We start from the raw sequence: 16,533 nt of genomic DNA, 5'->3' as shown, positions 1-16,533 counted from the left end.
ATTTGCTCCTGCCTTGTGCCCAGTCATAGCTGGAACAGGCTCTGGCACTCGCTGCGATTAAGCGGGTTAGAAAATAGCATGACAAAATCGCTTGTGAAATAGTTAGTCCTTATGGTTTATTCTCTTGATCTTTCATTCAAAGAATTAACAAATGTCTAATCTTTAATTGAAGTAAATATAATTAAAAGTGTGAAGAAATTCTCATCATAAAACAAGTATTTTGTCTCAGATCTGCAGTGCCCTCTGAACGTTTTAGAACCCCTTTGCTGCTTCTTTTTTTTTTTACATTTTGTTATAATTATCATTAATTTATTCAGAAGACACCCTTATCCAAGGCGACTTACAAAGTAAGTTATAATACATGCAAGAATTATTAGAAGGTGCAAGCATCAAAAGCAGCATAGAATGAAATAAAACAAAATGAGCAAGAGGGAGTTGCATTTTTACTGTATCATTATTTTTTTTTTAACATTTTATTAATTTTAATAAAATCAAATAACATTCCATACAAGCAAGTCAAGTTTAACAAAACTGGGTTTGAAACAAATCGACCACCACCCATGAGAAAGAGAGCTAGGCCAGCAGAGTAAAACTTTAATAATAGTAAAAATAAATAAAAAAGAGGGGAGAGAATCCATCCATCCATCCATTTTCCAACCCGCTGAATCCGAATACAGGGTCACGGGGGTCTGCTGGAGCCAATCCCAGCCAACACAGGGCACAAGGCAGGAACCAATCCTGGGCAGGGTGCCAACCCACCGCAGGACACACACAAACACACCCACACACCAAGCACACACTAGGGCCAATTTAGAATCGCCAATCCACCTAACCTGCATGTCTTTGGATTGTGGGAGGAAACCCACGCAGACACGGGGAGAACATGCAAACTCCACGCAGGGAGGTCCCCTAACTGCGAGGCAGCAGCGCTACCCACTGCGCCACCGTGCCGCCCGGGGAGAGAATCCACTTCCTCAATTTAAATGCTTATTCAAAAATGCTATTGATTAGATCCTGCCAGATTTGGAAGAAGTTTTGTCCAGATCCTCTAAGTGAGAATTAGATTTTTTCCAATTTTAGATAATATATAACATCAGGTACCCACTGACTTAACAAATGTGAGTTAGGATTCTTCCAGTTGAGCAAAATAAGTCTACATGCCAATAGTGTAGTAAAGGCCGTTACAGTTTGTTTGTCCTTCTCCACTTTAAGCCCCTTAGTGAGTCCACCAAACAGAGCTGTTAATGGATTACGAAGGATTGGGACACCAAGGCTGTCTGAAAGGCATTTAAAGATTTTGGTCCAGAATAATGTTAATTTGGTGCAGGCCCAAAACATGTGTCCCAGTGAGGCTGGAGCTCGATTGCAACGTTCACAGGTTGGCTCTTGCCCTGGAAACATTTTGGACAATTTTAAATGAGACAGATGCGCTCGATATATAATTTTAAGTTAAATAATTTAATACTTTGTGCATATGGAGCTCGATTGAATTCTGTGCATTGCTGCTTTCCACTCTTTTTCTGAGATGTTGTGTGGGAGATCCTTTTCCCATTGTACTCTGGGATCTTTGAAAGGGAGGGACTGTAAAATGTTTTTATTTATTACGGAAATGCTGCCCGAGTCCTCTAGACTGAGCAATATTTCTTCCGGAATAGAGGTAGGTGGGAGGTGAGGGAAATTCGGTAGGTTTTGTTTAACAAAGTTTCTAACTTGAAGGTAGTGTTAAATTTGGATTGTAATTGTTCATAGGTTGTGAAGATGTTTCTCTATGTATAGATTTCTAAGTGATTTAATCCTCAGTGTTTTCCAGACATCAAAAACTGCGTACATTTGAGAGAGTGGAAAGAGGTGGTTCTCTAGTACATAATTAAACCTGCAACAAGGACTCAGGGCTGGGGGATACTTAACGCTGCATGATGCGTGCACTTGAGGACGCTGCTGCCTATACTTGCACACGTACTTGAAGTAAATCAGTAGGATTCCACTAGGTGGCAGTGCGAGAAATCATCACGGTAAGAAAACAACGTCCAGTTTCGCTGTGTTGTGAGTTGAGGGAAGAAAAAGTTTAAAGATAAACATTCTTTGCATTCTAATGCTCCTACGAACATCCAAAAAGACAGCAACAGTGACACAGAAGATGGTACTTGAGGCCTTTAGCATTAGACTTATGAAGGCCTATGAAAAAACTCGTAAACTCAGCCCACCTTAAATCCCTTTGCACCTCTCCGTCAGTGTCTTTTGTCTTGTAAATGTGCCGATCAAGACAAGAAGCCTACTATTCCATCCCCCACTGCCGCAGAACGGGCACAAATTTCTCCCAGCTCAAGCCTTGATTATCTGGGAGTCAGGTACCTAGAGTTGTGTAGAGAAATAACAGATTGTTATTTGGAACAAATGCATTTCATGATTTATGATAGAAGAATATCTTCAAAAGTGAAAGGGAAGGTCTATAAAATGGTAGTGAGACCAGCTATGTTGTCTGGTTTGAAGACAGTTGCACTGCCAAAAAGGACAGGAGGCAGTGCTTGAAGAGGCAGAGTTGAAGATGCTGTGATTTTCGCTCGGAGTAACAAGAGTAGACAGGTTAAGTAATGAGTATGTTAGAGAGACAACACAGGTACGACAGTTTGATGACCAAGTGAGATTGAGATGGTACATGTTCAGGATGGGACAGCCAGCCAAGAGGAAGTTTATGGATGTGATGAGGGAGGTGATGAAGTCAGTTGGTGTGGCAGAAAATGATGTCAAAGCCAAGAATAGATGGAGACTGATGATCCACTGTTGCGACCCCTAAATGGGAATAGCCAAAAGAAGAAGAAGATTTTGCTATAAGGAGCAGCTGGAGTAAACATGCTCTAAGAGTGGTTGAGCTTCAAGGTCGGAGCTTCATGTGGCAGGTTGTTCATCTTCTAAATAAGATGACTCCCAAAGATCCAAGAGTACACTGGGAAAAAGATCTCTCAATTAATATATCAGAAAAGGAGTGGAAAGTAGCAATGCAGAGAATTCACTCGAGCTCCATATGCGCAAAGTATACAATTATACAACTTAAAATTATATATCGAGCACATCTGTCTCGACTAAAACTCTCCAAAATATTTCCAGGACATGATCCAACCTGCGAACGTTGCAAACTAGTTCCAGCCTCACTAGGTCACATGTTCTGGGCCTGCACAAAATTAACATTATTCTGGACAAACATTTTTAATTACCTGTCAGACAGCCTTGGACTCACAATCCCTCCTAACCCATTAACAGCTGTGTTTGGTGTTCTTCCAGAGGGGCTTAAAGTGGAGAAAGACAAACAAATCGTGATGGCATTCACTACACTGTTGGCACGCAGACTCATTCTGATAAACTGGAAGAACCCAAACTCTCCTCTTTTAAGTCAGTGGGAAACCGATGTGTTATATTATTTGAAATTGGAAAAAATCAAATACTCAGTTAGAGGATCAGTACAGACCTTTTTCAAAACATGGCAGGATCTAATCAGTAATATTTTAAAATAAGTTCATAAAGCACAGAGAATTTATTATTTTTTTTTTTTTAAATTAGGTATGTTTACAAGCCTTAAATTTAACGTTATTTGACTTGCTCTCTCTCTCAGGGGTGGGGATCGATCTGTTCTTAACTCAATTTTTCTTTTTGTAAAATCTTGATTGCTTCGTATGGATTGTAATAAAATTAATAAAAATTAAAAAAAATAAATAAATAAATAAATAAGATGACTCTTTTTGGGAGCGCCCTGCTCTTAGAGCACTAGGACCAGAGGGGACATGGTCAGTTTCCCTCAGTGGGTGTCTTCTCTGAGCTGTTGGTGGAAAAAGAGACAAAACAGTCAGCAATTGCACCCCCTGGTGCCCCAGGGTGGTAGTGCTTACCTCTGACAAGCCGGGTAGGTGACCCTCTGACACATATATGTGATGTTGTGGGCTTGAATTAAACCATTTCACAAACGGATGGATGAAAAGTGCCAGGTGGTGGCATTGATGTTGCTTCTAATCTTTTTTTTTTTTTCTTTCTTTCTTTTTAGTATTTTCTATCCAGCTGACCTTCATGCTTTTAATATTCATCTTATCCACTAGGTGAGTACTATATTTTGATTGTGGTACACTTTATTAATCCCCGAGGGGAAATTGTCTTTTCACATGACATTTTGGAGGTCAGAGTGCAGTGTCAGCCATCGTACAGTGCCCCTAAAGCAATTGTCAGGTTAAGAGCCCTGCTCATAGGCCCAACGGAGTAGGATTCCTTCTGGCAGAAACAGGATTTGAATATTATATGCGGTTATGAGAAAAAGAAAATTGTGGAGGCAGTGCTGTGCAGGATGGTGGGCATTGAGTTAGCATCACCAGGAAGCCTCTCCGTTCACAGTGTTCAGAACCAGTCCGTGATCAGCCAGCAGCACAGGCTGATAAGTAAGTGCTTCTGAACTCTCTTGTAATCCAGACATTGCGGGTTTGCAGTTCACCACTGGAAGTTACCATAGTACAAACTACACTGAAAAAAGTATAACATTGGTGATGTTCATTCAACGTAAATTTTCTCTTTCAAGCAACTTAAGATTAGTCATTTAGTGTTGCAGCTTGAAATATTTGGTTTCAGATTTCAATTAAAGTAAAAAAAATTGTTTGTACCAAATTAAGTTATGGTGGAGGGAATAAACGTAAAAATCCTATTTCATTTAACTTCATGTGCTGTGTTTGAGGGGCCGTTTGTATATTCTTTCGGTCAAACTTTCCAGTTTAATGGCTTTCCAACTGCCAAAAAAGAACAACTTAAAAAAATAGATTTACTTCAGTAAAAAAAAAACAAGTGAATTGCACCCAATCACTCTAAATGATATGCCTCAACTTAAAAATTGTGGGATCAATAAGCTTAAAAGAATTATATTGGTTCAGATTGAAAATATTAAGTGTGAATCATCACATTTTTTTTTCAGTGTAAGATGGCCCGTGCTGTACAAAAGTGGACCGTCTTTCAGTTCTCTGGCTTTGTATATAAGGATCTTATCAACAGCTATGAAATTAAAGAAATCTAAGCTCAGGTGACAGGCAGTGCGTGGCATGTTTGATTTTATCAGGATTTACTCAAGAAAAAATAAGCTAACATTTAGAAGCCTCGTATAAATACATGTAGACATCTCTTTCTCCTAAAGTTTGTAGAAGCAAAGTTAACAGCAAAGATTTGAAAAGAAATCCTTTTCTGTCTGAGTTGTTCATTTCTCTTCTGTCCTACTGGGGGAATTTTTTATCCCCCTTCTAGGGTGCCTATTAGTCACAATTTAAATAATCTGTGTTAGAAATTGTTAGACAATTACCATCCCATGGAGATTATAAAAGGCATCTGATGCAACTGGACCTTTAAATCCAGTTGCTGTCCTTAATGCTGTTTATATCCTAAAAAAGGATTAAATTGTTAGGAACAAGAGTGTGTTGTTTGGTGACTGCGGTATTGTCACTATTATCAAGTCAAGCCAGGTATCTTTTTATGTGTGCAGAGATTTCACATAAACAGTTATGATGAAGTCATACATTTAAATTAGTAGCCACAAATACAAAGAAACAAGAGAGCAAAATACAGACAGTCCCCAGGTTGCAAACAAGATCGATCCCTGTCGGCTTGTCAAAATGTCTTGGCAAAAAGTCTGGTCTTGCGGGACCTGAAATTCTCTCTCTTGGGAGTTGAAATTATCTCAGAAAAAGTCTAATCTCAGGATTTCCTTTTATAATAGAGAGATGTATTATGCAGTGCCTGTCATACCTTTCTATTAGCTGTATAGCACCTTTCTCTTCAATATCTGTATTGTGATACTTATTATATAGCACCTTTCACATCTGTCCATCTATTCATACATCTATTAAAAAGTACCATTGATATCTACCTACCTATCTATGGTATAGCACCTTTCACTTCTGTTGATCGAATGTAGAGTGCCCTTTCTATCTATTCATTTATTTATCTCTCATATAGTGCCTTTCATATCTATCTATCATACAGTGCCTCTCATTTATCTATAGACAGATACTTTATTAATCCCAAGGGGAAATTCCCATACTCCAGCAGCAGCATACTGATAAAGAACAATATTAAATTAAAGAGTGATAACAATGCAGGTATAACAGACAATAACTGTATAATGTTAATGTTTACCCCCTGAGTCTCATAGTGTGAGGTCTCCTCAGTCTGTCAGTGGAGCAGGATGGTGACAGCAGTCTGTCTGAAGCTGTTCCTCTGTCTGGAGATGATCCTGTTCAGTGGATGCAGTGGATTCTCCATGATTGACAGGAGTCTGCTCAGCGCCCATCGCTCTGCCACAGATGTCAAACTGTCTAGCTCTGTGCCTACAACAGAGCCTGCCTTCCTCACCGGTTTGTCCAGGCATGAGGCGTCCCTCTTCTTTATGCTGCCTCCCCAGCACACCACCGCGTAGAAGAGGGCGCTCGCCACAACCGTCTGGTAGAACATCTGGAGCATCTTATTGCAGATGTTGGATGCCAGCCTTCTAATGAAGTATAGTCAGCTCTGTCCTCTCTTACACAGAGCATCAGTATTGGCAGTCCAGTCCAATTTATCATCCAGCTGCACTCCCAGATATTTATAGGTCTGCACCCTCTGCACAGTCACCTCTGATGATCACGGGGTCCATGAGGGGCCTGGGTCTCCTAAAATCCACCACCAGCTCTACAGTACTATATAATAAAACAGCAAGGTCTGTGTGTCCAGTCCTCCAGAGCACTCGAATTGGTCAGTTTGACTTTAGTGACGTGATGAAAGAGGGAGTGGAGTAAAGGTGCATGCTGGGAGAGTCGGCTTCAAAGATGTAAAATATAAAACCAGACAGGAGGCGCCAGTCTGAATGGAAGTCAGAAGGCACTGCAGGCATTTCTGAGGCCAGGTTTGTCATCTCTGTTACAATATACAAAAATAATTGTGTCTCTGTTTTATTTTTAGGGAGAAATCTGGGTTCACGCCTGCCGACACAGTGGCCATCATGTTCTGTGCCACACACAAATCCCTCACGTTAGGTAAGCAGAGAACGTTTGTGTTTGTTTGTCTGCTCGGTGTTCAAAGCTCATCACAGCTGGAGACTGCATAGTTGCACAATATTTGCCATCTCATAATGCTTCAACTTATGCTTCATTTCTGGACTGTGGACCTTCTGTGTGGGCAATACATGCTCTTTACAATTTTTAATAAGTTTTCCCCAGTAGTCTAGTGCAATTTTTCCTAATCTTTCTTGCTACCCAGTTTTGCCCTTAATGTGTGGACGCGACAGTGAGGTTAAAGTCAAGCTGCAAGCAAACGGAGTAGAGAGAAATTGGGCTTTAGTGAGACTGAGATGCTGAAGAGTGCAGTATGGGCAATATGGCTGGATGCAGGAAAGACAGCTCAAGATGCAATAAGGAAATTTTGGGGCGGGCCAACCGGCTCATCCCTTTTATAGTCCGGAGACAGCAAAATAAACTGAAACAACACTCGTTGGCATGTGTCCCTTCAGCATGAATCTCAAACTAAAGGCAAAGTTTGCAGTTGCTCAGTCTGGCGGGTTACTCTGGCCAATAATGACTCCACCTTCCATGACGTTCGGGATTTTATGGCAGCTGGACTGAGTTAAATGCCTTCATCAGACATCTTCTCTGCGAGATGACGGTGTTAACAGCAACACCCCAGCTCATCTTGGCGAGTTATTACATACCTCAACTGAGCCTGCGAGGAAGTCCTCTGTCATGCATGCGTGACAGCACAGTAAGAACAGAAATGTCAGAACCTTCCCTGATTCAGGACTCGGTATGATGAGTATCATCAGCAATGTTTAGCATCACATGTAACGGTTGTCTATGTCGGTGAGCTCTTCAACAACAACAACAACATTTATTTCTATAGCACATTTTCATACAAACAGTAGCTCAAAGTGCTTTACATAATAAAGAATAGAAAAATAAAAGACACAGTAAGAAAATAAAATAAGTCAACATTAATTAACATCGAATAAGAGTAAGGTTCAATGGCCAGGGGGGACAGAAAAAACAAAAACTCCAGACGGCTGGAGAAAAATAAAATCTGTAGGGATTCCAGACCATGAGACCACCCAGTCCCCTCTGGGCATTCTACCTAACATAAATGAAACAGTCCTCTTTGGATTTAGGGTTCTCACGGAAGGACTTGATGAAGATGATGGTCACGTAGACTTCTGCCTTTTAATCCATCCATCATTGTTGGAGCATCATGAAGCTTTGAGTAGGTGGAGGTGGCGTAGGCCAGAAGAAGAAACAGAAAAGAGAGTAGGGGTCAGTACGGATTTTAGAGGCACCATGAATAGTTATTATGATGAACTGAACATATAGGAGTATCAGGATTAAGTTAAAATGAAGTTATAAAAAGGCCATGTTAAAGTAATGTGTTTTCAGCAGTGTTTTAAAGTGCTCCACTGTATCAGCCTGGCGAATTCCTATTGGCAGGCTATTCCAGATTTTAGGTGCATAACAGCAGAAGGCCGCCTGTCCGCCTCACCACCTCTTTTAAGTTTTGTTCTTGGAATTCTAAGGAGACACTCATTTGAGGATCTAAGGTTGCGATTTGGAATATAAGGTGTCAGACATTACGATATATAAGATGGAGCGAGATTATTTAAGGCTTTATAAACCATAAGCAGAATTTTAAAGTCAATCCTGAATGACACAGGTAACCAGTCTAGTGACATTAAAACTGGAGAAATGTGTTCAGATTTTCTTTTCCCAGTTAGGATTCTAGCAGCTGCATTCTGCACTCGTTGTAAGTGATTGATGTCTTTTTTGGGTAGTCCTGAGAGGAGTGCGTTACAGTAATCTAGTCGACTGAAAACAAACGCGTGAACTAATTTCTCAGCATCTCTCTTGCCGCTTTAAACCTTTTTAGGAACTGATGATGTTCCTTTCCACTCAGCTACTTTTGCTCCTTACAGGTGTGTTCGTATGCTGGTGATGTGCAGATTATTTAAAACAGGGGTGCCCACACTTTTTCGGCTTGCGAGCTACTTTTAAAATGACCAGGTCACAATGATCTACCTACATTAAAAATGCTATATATAGCAGATTGGAGATTGTGTAGAAAGGCCCACGTGTCCCTGTATATAGAAGGTGCCTCATTTCACACTGCATGTCAGGACAAAAACCAAGCAATGAAGTCCAAGGAACTCTCTGTAGATCTCTGTAATCAAACTGTGGTGAGGCACAAGTCAGGGCAAGAGGATCAGACCATTTCTAAAACATTGAGTGTTCCAAAGAGCAGATTGGCTTCAATAATAGTGAAAGAGAAGAAGTTTGGAATCACAAAAAAACTCTTCCTAGCGTTGGTCATCTGGCCAAACTAAGAAACCAGGCAAGTAGGGGTTTTGGTTGGGATGTGGCCAAGAACCTAGTGGTCACATTAACAAAGCTATAAAAGTCCTCGGCTGAGATGGCAGAACCTGCTATAAAGACAACCATCACAGCAGGAATTCACCAATCCGGCATTTATGGTAGAGCGGCCAGCCTGCCTGGAGTTTGCCAGATTGCATTTGAAGAACTGACTAGATGAGGAAAAGATTATCTGATCTGATGAGACAAAAATTGGACTCTTTGAGTAGAACTCCAAGTATTATATCTGACGAAGACCAGACACTGCTCATCATCTGGCTAATATCGTCCCTGTTGGTGAAGCATGGTGGTGGCAGCATCGTGCTGTGGGGGTGCAGGGAGACTTGTCAGAATTAAGGGAAGGTTGGACGCTACCAAGTACAGAGAGGTTCTTGATGAAAAAGCCTGTTTTAGAGCGCATGCCACCTCCGACTGGGGTGACAGTTCACCTTTCAGCACAACAGTGACAGGAAGCATACAGCCAAGACAATGCCAGAGTGACTTCAGGACAAGTCTGACTGTCCTTGAGTGGCACAGCCAATGCCCAGACTTAAACCCCTTAGGGTCTATGTGGCGATACCTGAAGATGGCAGTTTACAGAAACTTCCCATCCATTCTAACAGAGCTTGAGAGGATCTGCAAGGAAGAATGAGATAAACTGCCCAAATCCAGGTGTGCAAAGCTTGTAGAGATTTACTGTATAAGATTCAAAGCTGGAATTACTGCCAAAGGGGCTTCTACAAAGTACTGTATTAAGGGTCTGAATACTTATAAGAATGAGAGATTTCAATTTTTGATTTTTAAGACTTCTGCAAACCTTTCTGAAAACATTTTCACCTTATCATTGTAGCTTATTTAGTGTAAACTGATTGACAAAAATGGAAATATATTCATTTAACACTAGAATTACTAGAGCCTACGAAAAAACTCGTAGATCCTTCCCACCTTAAATCGCTTCTTAAAAGCGTTCTCGCCTCGCCGCCAGCGTCTTTTGTTCATCTAAATGGGCTGATAAACACAAGCTGCAAGCAGCCGGCTGTTTCATCCCCCCACCGACTTAGAACGGACACGAACTTCTCCCAGCTCACGCCTTGATTGATTATCTGGGAGTGAAGTGGAGTTTTAGAGTGGAAATAATAGATCGTTATTTAGAACACACTCATTTCACGTAATCTGTGTAAACGCATTGTTAAAACAGACACTTTTACATATTTTAGTAATAAATGTTAAAACCACAACACAGGAAAGTTTACATAAACTAAAGGGGTGTGAATACTTTTTAAATCCACTGTATTTATCAGCTAGGTCACGTCATCATCTGACTAGGCCTCTGAAGTCACGTGTTAATAATATCATCAGCAGCTTTGGCCCTCCCACACTTAGCTGACATTTCCAAACTCGTGAATGGCCTCCCACCCAATGAGATTTTGCAAAGTGTGTCAAAGAAAATGTGAAGCTCCATCGTGAACTGGGCAGAGGGAACAGCAACGTAATTGAACTGTTGGTAGTTCTTGAGAATTTAGACACAGGGCTGGGACGACTCATCTGATTAAACTTAAAGTTCATTTATGGTCTGCCCCGTGTGGTGTAGCAGGTCCACACCTCATGTCAAAAGGCCACTTTTTAAAAGAAATAATCGGTGCACTCGCGGGTTAGCGAGCGGGCGTGGTGTGTGTGTGGCCGAGCGGTTCCCGGGGAATTCGTGATGCTGGCGGTTCTCACTTAAGTGCACAGGTGAGGAGTCGTCCGCATCCATAATTGTCCCCGGGAGCCACATCTGATCCACGTCCCCGTGATCAATAGAAGCGTGAGGCGGCTAGCAGGGGAGGAAGAAAGAAAAAAAAAAAACGAACGGGAGGTTAAGGGTGAAGAAGATGGCAGGAAGCAGGAGGGAGAAGGTGAGCGAGCGAGTGAGCGCAGGCTCGTGCTGATAACAAGCAGCTGGGAGAGATGAGCCCGAGTGGGGTGTTTGGCCAGCACCCGAGGGCCTATAGTTGTGGTCGCTCCTGCTGAGCGCCTGTTTGGGAGCAGGAGTGACGGGGAGAAGATTGGCTTGCCGCAGCGAAGGCAGTGGGAGTCGGAGATTTGGAGTAGAATCCCCAGCGTGAGCGTCCTGGTCGTTGGGGGTGAAGCCAAGTCTCGGTCTGGTAGGGGCTAAACGAAGCCAGGGATCGAGAGGCCACCTGACCAGTCATCTGCATGTAGGGTGACTCCGCTGGTGCATAGCCTGGATGGGAGAAGCAGGGGAGTCACCAGTAAAAGAAGGCACAGCGCTTTGTGTTTTTAAAGAGACTGTTTCCAGCCATTGTTTTTAACGGTTGTTTTTTGTTTTTTTTTTTAATGGATTTTAACCTCCACCCTGTTCACTTGTTTTATTGGATTATTTATTTAAAGATTGTTTGAGCTGCCGTGCACTTTAAATTTGGACACTTTGTTTTTGTTTGTTGATTTTGAAATAGAAGCGCTTTGCACTTTTTGCACCATCCCCTTGCTTCATTGGTGTGCCTCACTGCCTAGCTCATCGGTGACATTACCAACGGTGTCGGGTTCAAGGGAGCGTGGAGCAGAACCTGCATCGTCACACCCTGCTGTATTTCTTTGGAACAGATGGAGTCCATTGGCCTGAAGCTGAGACCCCTGCACAAAGCGTGTCTTTCAGTGTTATGCCTACAATAAAATGGCTGGCTTTGGTTTGTATGTCGGCTGTTAAGACGTCTCCCTTATTTGATGTAGCAGAGATCTGGTGTATCAACCTTTTCTGAAATGAAAAATGCTGATTTAAGTGATTGCTTTATGCACATCGGTTGAATGCTTTTGTGGGAATCTTTTATTGTCTCTCAGCTGTCTGCTTCCTGCAGAATATATATAAGTATCTATGTAATTTAAGCTTAAATCAAGCTGTCAGCTACAAAAGAACAGATCAAACCCTACTGCAGCATTGCAGAAAGCCGTTGGATAAGAGCTAATAAAGATGGGCTCCCTAATAACTGCAGTATTTTGTCTTCTCTCCTTTTGAAACGTATTTTACATGTGAGCTGTGCAGGGAAATAAAGACTATTTAGGGAACGGCGACTGTCAGTATTGAAAGGGAAAAAATAAAAATATATTACACCTGCACTGTCTTTCATTTGCATGCCAGCACCACTTGTAGTGCTTGTGTGAGGAGTTAACAGGATGATGTTAAAATTGGGACAACTCAGGATGGCATTTGGACATACAGTACAGTAGAGCAGAAGAAAATGAGGCCCTGGTGTCACTGCTAAGTAAAATGACACTTGGCCTACCACGGCACTGTAACCAGGCTGATGGTATGAAGGCCTCTTTCATGACAGTTTTCTTCCAGTCTTCTTAATAGAAATGCTGGCACCACGTGAGACACAAGATCTTTTCGTTGTTATTTTCATAAGGTGCACATTCCCATACAGGGTGGTCCAGATCGAATTATGCAGATTCAAGTCGTCTGGATGACTTTGATTTATGCGAGGACGATTCCAGTTCGGTGCAAAGACGATTCTTCATGTCATCGGTTCGCACACTTCTCAGTGGTCTGGGATTTTTTGGGTGATTTTCTACGTAATAAACTTAATAAGTTATAGCGTAATGAAAATTGCATAATTAGATCTGGACCACCCTATAGATCACAAGTCTTGAGTGGTCTTTCCATCTGCAGCCTGTCAAGAAAATGCATCCCAAGCACTAAAGACTTCATCAGATTTCCACTTTGAGATTACAACTTGACAAAAACCAAGCATACAACATAATTTACTTCGAGTGTCAAAATGCCTTTGGCTCCATCCCACACCGAGGATTCATTTTGAAAATAGGAGCTGTGGGCATCAGAGTCAGTCTTACGGGGCCAGACGTGTGCATGAATGCACATCTAGAGGTAACCCATTAAAAAGTGTGCAGGGAAAAGCGGCTAAATCCAGCGCTGCGAAGGCTTCACACATAGGACTTCTTCCTAAAACGCCCATCCCCAGTTTCTCCAGTCTATGCATTTTAAACCACCACCAGGGTTTCAGGGAGAGAGCAAAAGATAATGAGGAAAAGAAAAAGCTACAATTGCTGTTATCCATTCAGGGAGCGCAGAAGCACAAGGTAACTGAAGATAATAATTCATTTACACGTTGTAATGAGCACTGCGACAGTGGAGACAGACCGAAGCTACTGAACTCCACACATTTGAGAAGTGTCTCTGTCTGCTATGAGATCTTGCTGTCATTTTAACTATTGTATCACTTGTGTACATTGCCCCGGACACAGACAGGCTGACACGCTCAAGTCGTCCAACATACGTTCATTATTTAATACAACAGTCAATGCTCACAAGCCCCAATACCCCTCAGTCCATGCCAATCCAATGCCTTCTCTCTCTCTTCTTCTCTTCTTCAGGCCGCCTCTTGCCTCCTCCAAACACCTTGTCACTCTTCCACCCGACTCTTGTCCTCTCTGAAGGGAGGCAGGCGACCCCTTTAAATAAGAACCCGGATGTGCTCCAGGTGTGTTTCCGGCAATCTCCCAGAGACACGCCCCAGTGTGGCGGAAGTGCCAGTTGTCTCCCCAGAAGCACTCCGGGTGTCCCTGTTTCTCTTCCTCCCCAGCACTTCCTGGTGTGGCGGAAGTGCTGAGGTCCAGAGTCTTCCTGGTATTGGGGTCCCCCTGGCGGTAACCCCGGGTCCCTATAAGGTCGAGCTTCCCAGCTCTTTACCCGCAGCCCCCAGGGCGGTTGCCCCCTCGAGGTCTGGAGGAGACACCAGCCCTCCTCCTGTCTTCTCGGGCGTCCCAGCTGGGTACCACCTCCATCCTGGTATGACACACTATATGACATAGCAACAGCAAACACAGTTTTAAATGAAACATTAGAACATTAGAACACTCTAGACGAGAACAGGCCATTCAGCCCAACAAAGCTCGCCAGTCCTATCCACTTGTTTCCTCCAAGAAAACATCAAGTCGAGTTTTGAAAGTCCCTAACATCTTACTGTCTACCACACTACTTGGTAGCTTATTCCAAGTGTCTATCGTTCTTTGTGTTAAGAAAAACTTCCTAATGTTTGTGCGAAATTTACCCTTCACAAGTTTCCAACTGTGTCCCCATGTTCTTGATGAACTCATTTTAAAATACAAGTCTCGATCCACTGTACTAATTCCCTTCATAATTTTAAACACTTCAGTCAGGTCTCCTCTTAATCTTCTTTTGCTTAAACTGTAAAGGCTCAGCTCTTTTAATCTTTCCTCATAATTCAACCCCTGTTGTCCTGGAATCAGCCTAGTTGTTCTTCTCTGGACTTTCTCTTGTGCTGTTATGTCCTTTTTGTAGCCTGGAGACCAAAACTGCACTCAGTACTCCAGATGAGGCCTCACCAGTGTGTTATAAAGATTGAGCAGAAGCTCCTGTGACTTGTACTCCACAGATCAAGGCGCTATATAACCTAACATTCTGTTAGCCTTCTTAATGGCTTCTGAACACTGTTGGGAAGTTGATAGCTTGGAGTCCACTATGACTCCTAAATCCTTCTCATAAGGTGTACTCTCGATTTTCCGACCGCCATTGTGTATTCAAACCGAATATTTTTACTTCCTATGTGTAATACTTTACATTTACTGACATTAAATTTCATCTGCCACAAGTCTGCCCGAGCCTGTCTGCTATCCAAGTCCTTCTGTAATGATATAACAGATTCCAAATTATCTGCTAATCCACCTATCTTGGTATCATCTGCATCAATCTAAACTTATCTGTTTAGATAAGCATTGGGGTCTGTGGATATACGACATGTTAAAACGCTCCAGCTATTTTGATCAAGACATGTCTGCATGTTCAATTAAGGTTAAGATTTCTTTATTTAGTCATGTTTACACAAGAAAACATGAAATTTGCCTTTTCAGTTGCATCTAATAACAGACAAAATGAAATAAAACAGACAAACAGAAACAAGATAGGTTAAGATAAGGCAGTTTGATAATACATATTTACACAAAAAAAACGGTTACAAGATATCTATCAAAACCTTAATCGTTGTCTCCCATATTTCTTATTGAAAAGTTGTATGGCACTAGGAAGAAAGGAGTTTCTGGAGCGATGTGTGTGGGTTTTCAAAGCGACTCTCCTTCCTGATTTACTGAACTTTAGTTCTCCATGTAATGGATGACTGCCATCAGCTGAGATGATTTCCAGTTTCTTTAACATTGCCTGCCCTCTGATACACACACTACTAGGCAAATCATCTCCATCAGCCCCAATAACTTTAGCTGCATACTTCGTAATCTGCTGGAGCTTTTTTGAGTTTTGGTTTGTCAGATTATTAAACCAGGCAATGAAACTGAAAGTGATCACAGACTGCAATAAAAGGACAACATGAGATCCTTGTCTACTTTAAATAGTTTGAGTTTATGGAAGAGAAATAAACGCTGGTTGCATTTAGAGAATAATTGTTTTGTATTTATATTCCAATTAAGATTGTTATCTAGGTAAGTTCCTAAGTATTTATATTCAGTCACTGTTTCTACCTCCTCCCCCTGAACAACAATGGGTGAACATACAGATTTCTGTCTCTTAAAATCAAATATCATTTCTTTGGTCTTTTTTACATTCAGAGTGAGAGAGTTTTTATTAGACCAGTTTATCATACAGTCCACTTGATTTAGATAGTGGCTTTCATCCTCCCCAGATATGCGTCCTATGAGCATGGTGTCAAAAGAGAGTTAAGCATTTAAATCTATAGCAAACGCAGAAATATTTATAAATGTCTTATAAATGTAAAAATCATGCAGCTATGCAGTGGTCATGTTCACTTCCTTTAGTTATTTGTTTAGCTGTACAGTCAGAAGGTGAACGCTGTGCTGCCTCATCTGTGTATCTACTGGTGTCGTTAGGCAGATTTGGGTGTTTTGAGTACTGAAATCCGCATCTCCTGTGGCTTTTTGTCATCTACAGTGGTGTGAAAAACTATTTGCCCCCTTCGTGATTTCTTATTCTTTTGCATGTTTGTCACACAAAATGTTTCTGATCATCAAACACATTTAACCATTAGTCAAATATAACACAAGTAAACACAAAATGCAGTTTTAAATGATGGTTTTATTATTTAGGAGAAAAAATCCAAACCTACATGGCCCTGTGTGAAAAAGTAATTGCCCCCTGAACCTAATAACT

General features: G+C 41.7%; 1 protein-coding gene across 1 annotated transcript in view; it reads left to right on the top strand.

The window, feature by feature from the left end:
• LOC120528520 (sodium/bile acid cotransporter 7-A-like) overlaps positions 1 to 16,533 on the top strand; it is a 292,565-nt gene that overhangs the window by 216,411 nt on the left and 59,621 nt on the right. Inside the window, exons 6-7 of the mRNA XM_039752698.1 lie at positions 4,034 to 4,085; positions 6,955 to 7,028. Of these exons, the coding sequence (XP_039608632.1) occupies positions 4,034 to 4,085; positions 6,955 to 7,028 (126 nt within the window). The remainder of the gene's footprint in view (positions 1 to 4,033; positions 4,086 to 6,954; positions 7,029 to 16,533) is intronic.

The sequence above is a fragment of the Polypterus senegalus genome, chromosome 4 (assembly GCF_016835505.1).
Source record: "Polypterus senegalus isolate Bchr_013 chromosome 4, ASM1683550v1, whole genome shotgun sequence".
Classification (NCBI taxonomy): Eukaryota; Metazoa; Chordata; class Cladistia; order Polypteriformes; family Polypteridae; genus Polypterus; species Polypterus senegalus.
This window is presented reverse-complemented; position numbering and strand designations above follow the sequence as displayed.